This window comes from Archocentrus centrarchus, unplaced genomic scaffold, assembly GCF_007364275.1.
Source record: "Archocentrus centrarchus isolate MPI-CPG fArcCen1 unplaced genomic scaffold, fArcCen1 scaffold_36_ctg1, whole genome shotgun sequence".
NCBI lineage: Eukaryota > Metazoa > Chordata > Actinopteri > Cichliformes > Cichlidae > Archocentrus > Archocentrus centrarchus.
Window position 1 is genome coordinate 1556641 of NW_022060263.1, and position 14253 is coordinate 1570893.

General features: G+C 48.2%; 4 protein-coding genes across 4 annotated transcripts; 1 reads left to right on the top strand and 3 right to left on the bottom strand.

Annotated features, from left to right (window-relative positions):
* Positions 1 to 792: 792 nt before the first annotated feature.
* On the top strand, positions 793 to 1965 carry LOC115776713 (trace amine-associated receptor 13c-like). Its single transcript, XM_030724474.1, has 2 exons — positions 793 to 965; positions 1155 to 1965. Exons 1-2 carry the CDS (start codon positions 793 to 795, stop codon positions 1963 to 1965), a joined length of 984 nt encoding a protein of 327 aa, XP_030580334.1.
* Positions 1966 to 2712: 747 nt separating this feature from the next.
* LOC115776694 (uncharacterized) lies at positions 2713 to 7861 on the bottom strand. Its single transcript, XM_030724450.1, has 2 exons — positions 3327 to 7861; positions 2713 to 2881 (listed from the first exon to the last, which is right to left on the bottom strand). The coding sequence occupies exon 1, from the start codon at positions 6747 to 6749 to the stop codon at positions 3834 to 3836; it is 2916 nt and encodes a 971-aa protein (XP_030580310.1). The 5' UTR covers positions 6750 to 7861; the 3' UTR covers positions 2713 to 2881; positions 3327 to 3833.
* Positions 7862 to 8096: 235 nt separating this feature from the next.
* Positions 8097 to 9952, bottom strand: LOC115776720 (uncharacterized). Its single transcript, XM_030724484.1, has 2 exons — positions 9751 to 9952; positions 8097 to 9659 (listed from the first exon to the last, which is right to left on the bottom strand). The coding sequence occupies exons 1-2, from the start codon at positions 9869 to 9871 to the stop codon at positions 8305 to 8307; spliced, it is 1476 nt and encodes a 491-aa protein (XP_030580344.1). The 5' UTR covers positions 9872 to 9952; the 3' UTR covers positions 8097 to 8304.
* An 89-nt stretch (positions 9953 to 10041) lies between these two features.
* On the bottom strand, positions 10042 to 13276 carry LOC115776710 (uncharacterized). The gene is made up of 2 exons (XM_030724472.1): positions 13068 to 13276; positions 10042 to 12613 (listed from the first exon to the last, which is right to left on the bottom strand). The coding sequence occupies exon 2, from the start codon at positions 12380 to 12382 to the stop codon at positions 10430 to 10432; it is 1953 nt and encodes a 650-aa protein (XP_030580332.1). The 5' UTR covers positions 12383 to 12613; positions 13068 to 13276; the 3' UTR covers positions 10042 to 10429.
* Between the last annotated feature and the right edge of the window lie 977 nt (positions 13277 to 14253).

Consider the following 14253-nt stretch of genomic DNA (forward strand, 5'->3'; position numbering starts at 1 on the left):
CACCAAGGAAGAAGCCTTCCGCCACCTGGCTACGCCTAGAAATTCTGTCCATAAAAATTATGAACAGAATCGGTGACAAAGGGCAGCCCTGACGGAGTCCAACACCCACAGGAAACGAATCCGACTTATTACCAGCTATACGGACCAAGCTCTCACTGTGGTTGTACAAGGACTGAATGGCCCGCAACAATGGGCCAGACACCCCATACTCCCGCAGAACCTCCCAAAGGACACCCCGAGGGACACGGTCGAATGCCTTCTCCAAGTCCACAAAGCACATGTAGACTGGTTGGGCAAACTCCCATGCGCACTCGAATATCCTTGAGAGGATAAAGAGCTGGTCCAGCATTCCACGACCAGGACGAAAACCGCATTGTTCCTCCTGAATCCGAGGGTCGACTAACGGACGCACCCTCCTTTCCAGCACCCTGGCATAGACCTTACCGGGGAGGCTGAGGAGTGTGATCCCCCGAAAGTTGGAGCACACCCTCCGGTCTCCCTTCTTAAAGATGGGGACCACCACCACGGTCTGCCAATCCAATGGCACTGCCCCAAGACCTAAATCCCAATTTGCAAAAAGAAAGAAGGTCATGCAACCTATCAATTCATTAATTTCACTGGAAAAAGTTTAAAACCCTCCATTGTGAAAGAAAATGGTATAGCAGTAAATGTACTGAAATAAAACTGCCACCAAAGAGAAAGAGGGAGGAGCAACATGGATGAAGAAAATAAATAAATCAGATACATGACAAAGAGCTTCAGGCAGAAAGCTGGCACCTCCTTTTCCTAATGATGAAAACCTTTGAAGAACCTGAACTCTGCTTTCCACAACTCCTCAACTCCTCCTGCAGGAAGACCATGCATCCTTACTCAGTATCTGTACTCATTTATATTATACTGTTCTCCATCTCTTTCCTCACTGTGATTCTTAATCTGCTGCTCATCATCTCCATCTCCCACTTCAAGTAATCATTTTATTATAGACATGCAGACAGTAATGTTTCATGGATCAGGAAAATGTAAATGATATGATATCAGAGTATGACAGAAAATGTATGATTCTAAATAAAGTTTGCATTTCTCTTGTACTTTATTTCCATAAAATGACACTTGTTACTTTAAATAATAATTTTGTTGCTCCTTTTCTCCCTCAGGAAGCTGCACACCCCCACCAACCTCCTCCTCCTCTCTCTGGCTGTCTCTGATTGCTTTGTGGGTCTATTGATGCTCTTTCAAATTATGATCATAGATGGGTGCTGGTTCCTTGGTGACCTCATATGTAGTATGTATTTTCTCTTGGACTATATTATTACCTCTACATCAATAGGAACCATGGTGCTCATATCAATTGACCGCTATGTGGCTATTTGTTACCCTCTCCATTATTCCACCAAAGTCACTCCAAAAAGAGCAAAGGCCTGTGTTTATCTGTGTTGGATCTGTTCTTCACTCTTTCAGTGTCTGCTGCTGAAAGATAACCTGGTGCAACCAGGCAGTTATAATTCCTGCTATGGAGAGTGTGTAGTTGTTGTTGGTTTTGGAGTTGCAGATCTTTTGCTGTCCTTTGTTGGGCCTGTCATTTTGATTGTAGTTCTTTATCTTAGAGTTTTTGTTGTGGCTGTGTCTCAAGCTCGCGCCCTGCGGTCTCATATTGCAGCTGTGACACATGAGGGGTCAGTAAGTACAAATGTTAAGAAATCTGAAATGAAAGCATTACGGACTATCAGTGTTCTTATTATTGTGTTTCTAATATGTCTGTGTCCATATTTTTGTGTTACAGTCACAGGTCAAGATGCAGTGTTTAGTGCCTCATCTGTTACATTTGTAGTATGTCTGTTCTATTTAAACTCCTGCATAAACCCTCTGATCTATGCTTTGTTTTACCCCTGGTTCAGAAAATCTGTTAAACAAATTGTTACACTTGAAATACTCAAGTCTGGCTCCTGTGAGGCCAACATCATGTGAACAGAGTTAAAACAAATATTCTCCATATGTGCTGCTCATTGTCAGTTTCTTACCATTTCTTTCATTCATAACTATAACAACCAGCATGAATTTTATTCTATGTTTTACATTACCTGTCAATTAAATATATTTAATTTAGTATTTTGAAGAAGAAATGAGACAGTGAGTTCAGACATGTTATGTTTGATTTAAAACTGAAAGATACAGAAGAAAAGTAAAACCTCTGAGCATACATGTTTCTATTCCATGCTTATAGATTGGGAGGAAAAGACTGTCCCAACAGTACTGACTGACATCATTTCTGATAGATTTTGTGGAACAAAAGAAAATATCACAGCACAATATTTTAATAATGTTATGTGATATTTAACATTACAGTACAATTGCCTAGCATTTTCTTTAAATCTTCTCACACTTATAGTAAGAAGTTTTACAGTCAGCACAATGGTATTCCACCTGGGTTCATCAAATTTTTGTGAATTGTTATGTGCTCTGTCATCTGATTCAGTGCAGAGCAGGCAGTTTCCATATAACTCACTTCAGACCTTTAGCCTTAGTTAATATTGTGTTTTTTTGTCACCATAGCTGTTATTTTCAACAATTACCAATTACTGTTAACTGTACTCAGATATTCAAATACATTCAGCCCACTGAAACATGAACACTTCCAATAATTGTTTTAGTGGAAGTAAAAAATTATATCTCAAACATGAACTATGAACATTTATGTATATAACTGTTTAGACGAGTGACTGTTTATGGACTGTAAGGGCTGGGCCGGAGTATCATGGGACCGCCCCGGTGTGTCGGTAAGAACACCTCGAGAGTCTGGATGTTGGCGAAACTTTAATAAGGATCATGCAGCACGGCTATACACAGAGCTCAGCATGTAGGGATCACAGATGCAACTTGTGGTCTAAGAGAGAAATAAGATGAACACTGGTTTGTAATGCTAATGCATACATTCACTACATATATTATCAAACACTGTATAACACACCAATAATGCAGGTAGAGTAAACTGACATTGATATCCTGTTTGTGGTCAGACATATCCATTTAACTATGAGTGGGTTGAAAAGGAATTAGTGCTCCACTGCATAACATTGTGCTCAATAAACGCTCTCAATATAGTCAGCTGACAGTAATGCAAACAATCACAAATGGATTAATATATAGCAGGCACAACCAACAAATCGCTAGCTTAGCCTCTAATACAGCAAACAGCTAAGTACAAACAGGCTAATCGCTAATGCTAATCGCTAACGCTAATCGCTAACGTTAGCCACGAACATTAGCCGCCAGCGCTAACCGCGCTACATCGGCATACAACAATCAACATTAACAATGGAAACACTCACGGATCATCAGTGACACACAATCTCGCATCTGCTACAAGGTGAGCAGCTCTGCAGTCACAGGCACTGCGAGGCTGGATTGTCTGGCGAGTCGGCGATGAGTGCTCCTAATGGCGTCTGTGTCTGTCTGCAACTGAAAGGAAAAGGGGAACGTACCAAGTACGTCGTGTGTGATCTGGGCGCATGCGCGAACTGTCGGCTGCAGCCCTTAGTCTTTCTAACACTGCCGCCCCCACATTTGATGCCAAATGTGCTCCCTAGAAAGACTGAAGTGAGCCTCCCTGCTCACGGCCCATTGACCTCCTCCTCCGGCATCTTAGGCAGAATGATGAGACGAGTGATTGGCCTGGTGTATATCTTGTCCTCGATCTGTATCTCGGCCGTCCTGACATGACCATCTGGGCCTGGGAACACTTTCACCACCTTTCCGATTCTCCAAACCGATCGAGGCACCTGTGGGTCTACTACCATGACTACGGCTCCAACCATCATGTCTGGGGTAGTGGTCCTCTACTTGTTCCGTAGCTGCAGACCAGGTAAGTAGTTCTTTACGAATGCCGTCCAGAACCTGTCTGCCAGCACCTGAGAGTGCCTCCACCTCCGACGTCCAAGGAGCTCGGATTGCGGATAGACTACCTGGGGCAGGGAGCTGTCTGGCCGCCCCATCAGCAGGTAATTGGGCGTGACAGGGTCAACGTCTGCTACATCGGCCGAAACGTAACCTAGCGGCTTAGAGTTGAGTATGGATTCAATCTCTATTAAGATGGTGCTGAGAACTTCGTCGCTCACAGTCTGAGCACCCAGAGTGGTGTACAGGGCAGACTTTACTGACCGGATCTCGCGCTCCCATGCTCCACCAAAGTGAGGTGCCGCTGGTGGATTGAAGTGGAACGCAATCTGCTGTGTGGCTAACTGCTGCTGGAGGTCAGGACATAGGCTGGAAAAGGTGTCCCTCAGCTCCCGCTCACCTCCTCGGAAACTGGTTCCTTGGTCTGAGTACAACTCTGCTGGCTTGCCTCGCCGAGCTACAAACCTCCGGAGAGCCATCAAGAAGGAGTCACAGTCAAGTGAAGGTAACACCTCTAGGTGTACCGCTCTGGTGGTGAGGCACTTAAAGAGTATACCCCATCGTTTCTCCGTTCTTCGGCCAACCTTCGCCAGGAGCGGTCCGAAGCAGTCAATACCACAGGAGTAGAACGCTGGCTTAAACAATCTAAGCCTTGGCGGTGGTAGGTCAGCCATCCGTTGTACAGCAGGTTGGGATCTCCATCGACGGCACTCGACACACACCTGCTGGCAACGCTTTACGGCCTCACGCCCCCTTAGGATCCACACCCTGCGTCTTAACTCCGCGAAGACTCGTTCGGGCCCAGGGTGGCACAGTTTGGTGTCATACTCCTGGATGAGTAATTTGGTGGTCGGGTGACTAGGGTCAAGTACAATGGGGTGTACTGCAGCTGGATCTAATCCTTCCCCTCTACGGAGTCGTCCACCCACTCTAACGACTGCATGCGTTGTGTCGAACTCCGGAGCAAGGCAAAGGAGACGACTATTGGATGCTACGGGCTTCCCTGCCTTGAGGAGGTCATAGTCATCTGCAAAGCTCTCTTGCTGCGCCCTCTGGAAAGCAAAGAATTCGGCATCCTGGTATGTACTAGCTGTAGGTGGCCCTGACAGCCCAGCCGCCCCGTGAAGCTCCTGCGCTAGTGTTTCCATCAACTCCTTCCAAGTCTTGAATAGGGACCAGTCCATACTCGGCGGATCAGTGGTGCTACTCAGACCACAGAAAGCCGAACGTCTGAGTTCAGTAGTGTCTCCAGACTCGGAGGAATGCTGCAAAGGAAGAGTTGGCCACTCTTCCGGGGATAACTGCAGAAATTTGGGTCCCTGACTCCACCGGCTTGGTTCCCCTAGGTGTTGCAGGGACTTCCCCTTTGTGAGGTCATCTGCCGGATTCCGTGGGGAATCAATGTATCGCCAGGACTGGAGGTCCGTAAGCTCCTGTATCTCTGCTACCCGGATACCTACGAACACTTTGAAACGACACGACTCTGAATGTAGCCATGTAAGGACAGTGGTGGAGTCACTCCAAAGCACACAGTGGCGAATCTCAAGGGTGAGCTCATTCCTTAGTAGCTTGGCCAACTGTGCTCCTGTGACTGCTGCACATAGTTCGAGTCGGGGAATGGAAAGTTGCTTCCGAGGGGCAACTCTTGAGCGTGCAAGAAGGAACGCAATGCAGATCCTCCCTTTGGGATCTTCAGACCGCAGGTAAGCGACCGCTCCATACGCTTTCTCAGAGGCATCACAGAATATGTGGATGTCTCTCCTGGTTGCAGTGTGGTCCATCTCTGCCGGGGTGTAACATCGAGGCAGTTGTATGTGAGGTAGGTGTTCGAGTTCACGTTCCCAGGTGCGCCAGGCGGTCAGAAGCTCTGCTGGGAGACTGGGGTCATCCCAGTCCCTCCGTCGGTCCCATAGCTGCTGGACCAGGACCTTTGCCCTTGTGGTGTAGGGTAGCAAGAATCCGAGTGGGTCGTACTGACTGGCGAGCACTCGGTAGATGTTCCGCATGGTCACCGTGTCATAGGTGATAGGCCTGTGCTTGTAACTGAAGGTGTCCGCGTCACACTGCCAGCACAGTCCTAAGGTGGACTCGCGCGCTTCCAACTTATCACATGTTAGCCATAGCTCTAGCTTCTCTGACCTGGCCTCGGCCGGGAGGTGGCTGATGACGCCCGGCACGTTGCTCGCCCACTGCCGGATCTCAAACCCTCCACTTTGGAGAAGGTCTCTAAGGTTGTTGATCAGTTGTATGGCCTCTTGTGTGGATGGCACGCTCTGGAGGCAATTGTCCACGTAGAAGCATTTCTCTATTGAGAAGCGCTCTGTGCTTCCAGGCTTGCTGTAGTCAAAGACATGCCTCTGCAGGGCATAGGTGGCACAGCAGGGGCTGCACGTGGTACCGAAGGGCAGCACCCGCCACTCGTAGACTTCCGGCGGGTTCTCTCTCCGCATGTTGCGCCAAAGGAAGCGCAGAAGGGGCCTGTCTTCTGGTAGTAACCGCACTTGGTGAAACATGCCCTTGATGTCACCACTAACACCGACACAGTGTTCTCTGAACCGCAGAAGGACGCCTAGTAAGGAAGGGCTCAAGGCAGGGCCAGGTAGCAGGTACTCATTTAGACTGAGGCCCTTGTATCGAAAGGAACAGTCGAATACGACTCGATTTTTCCCATTGTCTTGCACCAGGTGGTGTGGGATGTACCAGCTTTCTCCACTGGATGAGATATCTGGCCTGACTACTTTAGCAACTGTACCGGCGGCCTCCAGCTTCGCAATCTCGGCTTCATAAGCAGCTGCACTCGTGGGATCTTGTAATAGGCGTTTCTCCAAGCTCCTAAGCCTTGGCATTACTGCCTCCATGGGGGCCTGGAAGGACGGAAAGGTTTTCCTCCGAAGTAGAGGGGTCGCATACCGGGAGGTACCATGAACCTCAACGCGCTGTGTTTTGGACTACAGGAGATCAATGGCTTGTTGGTCTTCTCGTGATCGTGTCACCTGCTTCTCGCTCCTCGATGGTAAGAGGTCGAGCTGCCAGAGCTTCTCTACATTCCTCAGCAGTTCTGCTTCTCGAGGACTGAGCGACGTGAATAAACACTGCTGAGGTGATAGCTGGAGCTCTGCCATCCGAGCCGGCCCCTGGAGAGTCCAACCAAGCCTGGTCTTTATGGCCGCAGGACCACCGGGGGGACCTAGACGCACCGGTTCGACCGGTGTAATCAAGTGAGGGTTGTCGGCCCCGATGAGCAACATAGGCCGTACCTTGTCGAAGGCTTGGAGTGGGAGGTCATGGAGGTGTTTGAACCTTCTCTTGAGTGCAGCCACAGGATAGGTGATCAGCTAGGCTTAGACGTTCGGCAGTGAAGGCATCCTTGACCTGGAAGGTTCGGTTGGGTTGGACGGTAGATGAAACTCTGAAGGTAACGGAGGCGCCATCCAGGGTTTGTACATCCTGTCTGATGGTCCGCAGGCCTAAAGATTCTGGGTGGCCTTGGAGGCCTAGCTTATGTGCTGCTGCAGTCAGGATCATTGTGCGTTCTGAGCCATCGTCTAGGACCGCGTAGGTATCAAGTGTCTGGTTCTCGTAATGAAGAAGAACCCAGACAACCTTCAAGAGGACCCGGCTGCATTCTGCTGGCCGATCAAGGTATAGCGTCTCTGTAGCCGAGCTGACCAGACAGGACCTCTCCCTTGCCTGCCTAACGTTGACCTCATGTAGTATCTGGAGGTGTTTGCCCTGACACTTGCTGCAGAGTTTCTTCAGGTCACATTGGGCCGCCTGATGTGCTCTGCCGCACCGCCAGCAGCGTCGGTTAGACTTTATCCACTGGATAACTTGGGCCTTATCAAAGGACTTAACACTAGAAGTCCCAGAGAAGGGTCATTTAACATTTCTACCTTTGGAGCCCAGAGACGGGTCAAGTGACCTGAAGGATTTTAGCTAACATCCTATAATCAGGTGTGAACAGGCGCTTTTGTTCTGTAAATAAGGCCATTACTGGCGCACCACAGGAGGGGGGAAAGCTTAACTCCCAACTAACTGTCTAGTTAGTTCTAGTCAGTATATTGTATTTTATAATATAAAGATTATATATATTATATTTAGCTTAGTTTTATTTTAGCAAAAAAGCACAATGAATTATTTTTAATATTTTAAATGGAGAATTAGAAATTTTACAGCCAGGTACAGCTGTGAGCAATGACCAGAAGTATTTGTGTCTAAGTCAAGAGGACTGAAATTCCAGCATGAGAAATATACAAAAGAACAACTGTTATTTGTTTAAATGCTTTTTATTTTTGTCATTAAAAACGATACAAAAAATACAAGAAATAAAACAATTCCATACATATTTACACTAGGCACAGTGGGGGGCTGCGTGTGTGTGTGTGAGTGGCATGTCTTTGTGTGACTGGCATTTCAGCACTCACTCAGCAGTCTGTCTGCACTGTCGGAACATACCTGGCACTGCCAGGGTATGTCCCTGGTACATTTGCCACATGTGTATTTGTAGCAGTCAACACATCTCACAGTTGCACAATTGTTCGTGCATCGATGGTTGACCTGACACTTCGCCCCTTTGCCTGGGCTGGGTGTGGAAGGTTGTTGCCGAAGCAGTTTCTCCTTGTGTGCCTTCTTCTCACTCACATGAGAGTTACCCAACTCTTTTGCAAGCTCAACCAGGAAGTCCACCCGTCTCTCCTGCACCCCAATGCATGCCTGATAAAGCACATGTGCATTCAGTGCTGCCATGTCAATCATGTTGTAGAACACGGCAACTGGCCATCTCCGTGTTCCTGCACGCACGCTGTACTCCCGCACCATTTGGTCCATCACATCCACACCGCACTTTGTTTTGTTGTATTGTGTGACCGTGTTTGGCTTCCTTTTGGTGGTATCCTCAGTCTCAACCACGCTGTGCATGCTGCTGAGAACGTAAACGGCCTTCTTCCGTTTGGGCGCATACACTGTCAGCGTGGCACCAGTGGTTGAAAACACCTGAGTGGTGAATTCAGTGCGATCCATCTGTCTAGCGGATTGAGGAATTTCCCGGCGACTCTTGTTGACTGTGCCGAGGATAGTGGTTTTCCGGCTACGCAGTCGTTGTGCAAGTGACAGTGATGTAAAGAAATTGTCCGTGGTTACAGTTCTGCCCTTGTCCATGAACGGTTCCATCAGCCTCATCACTACAGTCTCGGACAGTCTCTCCCCGCTGGGACGACTGGGGTCCTTGCCAAGATATGGGAAGACATTACAGATGTACTTTGATTTCAAGTCGCAAGCCACCCAAAACTTGATGCCAAACTTGTCCGGTTTTGTTGCAATGTATTGCAGGAAACAGCAGCGAGTCTTTGATGGGAAAAGCTGTTCATCAATAGTGATGTGTCGACCAGGGTTGTAGGATGCGATGCAGTTAGTGACAAACGATCCCTTGGTCACCCCCCGCAAGATAATGACTGAAATAAATGCCATTAATTCCGGGAGATCCATGAACCAATCCAGCTGCTCCGTGTGACATGCATGTTGAGTAGTCCATTCTTGAATGCTACGAAGCATGTCAAGAGTGATAAAACAGAGGAAGCTCTGAAGGCGACTCCGGATACTTCGTCTGGCCTTAGCGCTTGGCTCTCCATCTGTGGCGTACGGTTCTATTGGAGTGAAATGGAGATGTGTCCCCACTTGTTCTTCATGCCACACTGTGCCATCTTTCGCGGTCTCTGTCGGCTCACTCCCCAACCGAGCTCTCTTTTTTGGTAGAGGGAGAGTCTCCTCATCTGCAAGATAAACAATTTCAAATTAACTTTTTGTTTGGTTCTAAATAAAAAATAGTCAGGAAAATAAAATAGGTAGGTTGAGAAATCTAACCTGAAGACAGCTCTGAGTCCGAATCCGGTTGAAGGTCTATGTCTTCTCCATCTGAGTCACAAGGGCTGACATTGCTCAGAATCAGTTCCAATGCCTTCTGAGTGGTGAACCTCTTCTGCATTTTGTTTCTTGTGAACTAAATAGGTGAAGCAGTCACCTATTTATCCTCCACAGCACAAAAGGCTGCATGCAAATTTGCATGTGCAAAGTCTCCCAGATCTGCCCCAGCCCCCCACCCCTCCCCACACTCAGGAGCAGCTTACACTCTTTTGCTTACACTTTTTGCATGACTTTTTTTGAGGTGGATCAACACAATTAATTTGGTTAGTTTATTTCTAAACTGTCATTTTGAACCCACTTATCTTTTTTTAAAAGAAAAACATTACTAATTTCTTTTAGAAAAACCTTTGCATATTTCTTGAAACAGATTGTATGTTTTGCAAACTATATGTACAACCCTCTCTGCAGAGCATTACCTACAGGAGAGTCTACTGTAGAGCTGCCTCCATCAAAGATCCCACCCAACCCCAACATGGACTATTCACACTCCTACCTTTTGGCCTGACGGTACAGAAGTGTGAAATGCTTTTGTGAGTTCGCTCTCCTCCCCCCCTGCTGATTCCTCAGGCAATGGCAACATTTACAATTGAAGGGATGCTAATTGGAGCCATCAGAGTCGTCAGTTTGGACTAAGGGTCTTTTGACCCTCTTTCAGGACTTGAGGGGGGAGGTCGAAATCCTGGGGACTTGTAGTGTTAAAGGTGTCGCACTGGCTCAGGAAATGATCCTCACACTCACAATATGGGCAGTACGCGTGCTTGTTCCTTTTCTTACCTGGTGGATCAGGTTTCAACTGGGGTGGTTCTACTGGCTGCTGGTCAGGAGTAACCTCGACCCCATGCAAGATCGTGGCTGGACGAGGATTCTTGGTGTCATGCCGCTGATCCGAGCGCCGTTTCCCATCGGGCCGAGGGTCCTGGAAGCTAGCATGGCTCTCACTATCCTGGCACCACGCCTCATATTGCAGCCAATCGGAGAAGTCGGTGAGATTGTACCCAACTCCTGATCGACGGAACGTACATCTCCGAAATTCTGATCGCAGGTCAGAGGGAAGTTTACTCAAGAGCCGCTCGACGTGGGACCCGCACTGGAGCTCTGCTATGCCTTCACGTCCAAGGGTCTGGGGCATTCCCACCAAGGCTCTCACTTGTAAAGCAAACTTCTGAAAGGCTTGGGAATCTCCTCGTCGGATGTCTGGAGCGTTCATCACCGTGGCGATCTTCTTCAAGGCCAACTTATGCAGTTGACCAAATCTGTCGGTCAAGGCAGCCATCGTGTCCGAATAAGGTGTAGATGAATTCAAATAGGCATCAGCTACAAGGCGAACCTCCTCTAGTTTGAGGTGGTCCAGGAGAATTTGGTAACAGAACAGCTTGGTGGCGTCAGGAGGTAGAAGGTTCTCCAAAGCGATCTTGAGACGGGTGAATTCACTAGGGTCTCCTTTGGCGAAGTCGGGAATGGTTGGAACGGGTCCCCGGTATGTTCTCTCTCTAAGGAAGGCGGGGGGTTGGTGTACTGGTGCAACGTGCGCCATAGGGTGTGGCTCATACCTCACCTGAGGGCCTGAGGGTGTGCTCGACGGCTTGCGGGTAGCTAAGCTCGGTGGTTCGGCAAGTCTGGTTGAAGTCCAGCCGGGAACCGGTTGGTGCAGGTAACCCTGAATGTAGGCCTGACTGAATGAAGATGGCTGAGGAAAATAATCACTCAGCTGATACTGGGGTGGAGGTAGCTCATGGTGTGGCTGCTCACCTGGATATTGTTGACCCACCTGTGGATTCCTCAGCACGCGGCCCTCTGCTTGATCCTTGATGAGTTGTAGCTCCCGCATCATGCGGTTGATGGAGTCCATCAGGTCTTGTTCTCGTGCGGAGGTGGGGTGCTCACCAGGGCCCTGAGGATAATGACTAGCCTGAGGCGCAGGCGGTCTAAACCTCAGAGGCTGTGGTCGTAGCACTGGTTCTGCATGCGATTTCCAAGCAGACTTGGGCTGCGGGTCATGGGAGGCACCACCGGGGGGCTGACAGAAGGAAATAACATTCTCATCATCATAAGCACTCAACTGCAACTTATCACTATGAGACACAGACTGTCTATATAACCCAACATGTCCATCATGAGGCACTGACTGTGCCTCCTGCTGATCAGGGCCCTCCCACGGTCTATAGAAGGCAGAAGGAGATGTCTGGTTGCTCCCAGCGGGACCGATCAGCTGTGCACTGGACCGGGAAGGGTACCATGCGTTCTCCTCAAGTGTAGGTGTCGCGGCGGATCGTCGTCCCCCCACGGGGCTCCACTCCTCCGCTGTAGACTCGGCATACTGGCTGATAGGGCTGGCGCTGGTGGGGCGGGATGCCTGCACCGTCCTCCTTCCCACTTCTGCCGCGGCCACGTTGGGAGTCCAGTCCTCTGAACCCTGTGTATGCTGTGCTGCATGTGGTGCCGGGGGTGGCTCTATCGGTTCCCAACCTGCTGCTCGGACCTCATAATCTCTCAGGTAAGCAGGCAGGTGAGACTGACGCTTAGGGCGTGTAGAAGCTGCAGGAATCTCCTCACCAGGTCGAGGAGGCTGCATCACATAGGCGTAAATCCAAGGCAGCCTCACGAAATCCGGCTCGAAGGACCACTGTTTAGACGAGTGACTGTTTATGGACTGTAAGGGCTGGGCCGGAGTATCATGGGACCGCCCCGGTGTGTCGGTAAGAACACCTCGAGAGTCTGGATGTTGGCGAAACTTTAATAAGGATCATGCAGCACGGCTAAACACAGAGCTCAGCATGTAGGGATCACAGATGCAACTTGTGGTCTAAGAGAGAAATAAGATGAACACTGGTTTGTAATGCTAATGCATACATTCACTACATATATTATCAAACACTGTATAACACACCAATAATGCAGGTAGAGTAAACTGACATTGATATCCTGTTTGTGGTCAGACATATCCATTTAACTATGAGTGGGTTGAAAAGGAATTAGTGCTCCACTGCATAACATTGTGCTCAATAAACGCTCTCATTAATATTGTCAGCTGACAGTAATGCAAACAATCACAAATGGATTAATATATAGCAGGCACAACCAACAAATCGCTAGCTTAGCCTCTAATACAGCAAACAGCTAAGTACAAACAGGCTAATCGCTAATGCTAATCGCTAACGCTAACGCTAATCGCTAACGTTAGCCACGAACATTAGCCGCCAGCGCTAACCGCGCTACATCGGCATACAACAATCAACATTAACAATGGAAACACTCACGGATCATCAGTGACACACAATCTCGCATCTGCTACAAGGTGAGCAGCTCTGCAGTCACAGGCACTGCGAGGCTGGATTGTCTGGCGAGTCGGCGATGAGTGCTCCTAATGGCGTCTGTGTCTGTCTGCACTTGAAAGGAAAAGGGGAACGTACCAAGTACGTCGTGTGTGATCTGGGCGCATGCGCGAACTGTCGGCTGCAGCCCTTAGTCTTTCTAACAATAACAGAATATAGAACAAGATTTTAGAACACCAGAAATTGATTCAAAATGCTTTCCAGGTGTGGGTTTTTACATTCTAGGCCTCCCATTTCAGAAAAACTGTGAAAGGTGAGTTTTATTGTGTTAACTATTTAACAGTGAAGAAAAAAAAATCACAGACCTTAACATGTATTCAGATTTAGCATATTGATGATGCATTAATTGACTCTGTCCTTTACATCAGCTACCTTTACAACTTGAAACATTGTTATAAGGGACTATTTTTCAGCAAAGTGATTATTTTAATACAGATCAATATGAAATTTAGCAGTATTATGCAACCCTGCCTTTTGCCCTATGACAGCTGGGATAGGCGCCAGCCTGATTTCAATAGGCAGGAAAAAATGGATGAATGGTCCGTTACAGACGGCTTTAATCTCTCCCACCACATCATAGCAGCAGGGTTAGAGTTAGGTTCACCTTTTTTCACCTCTTTGGCATATACAATCACAGGTGACAGGCTATCAGGCTGCCACAGGGCTAACACATAAATACAGACAACCATTTACACTCAAAATCACCTATGGGCAATTCAGACTCATCAACTAAACAGGCCGACTGGGTGACGGTGAGGAGGAAGCGTAGTCCTAAGCAGAAGCCCCGGGTACACCACCAACCTGTTCACGTCTCTAACCGTTTTTCTCCACTCGGCGACACACCCGCCGAGGAACAAACTCTGGTTATTGGCGACTCTGTTTTGAGAAACGTGAAGCTAGAGACACCGGCGACCATAGTCAAATGTCTTCCAGGGGCCAGAGCAGGCGACATTTGAAACTGCTGGCTAAGGCTAATCGTAGATTTGGTAAGATCGTTATTCACGTCGGCAGTAATGACACCCGGTTACGCCAATCGGAGGTCACTAAAATAAATATTGACTCGGTGTGTAACTTTGCAAAAACGATGTCGGACTCTGTAGTTTTCTCTGGG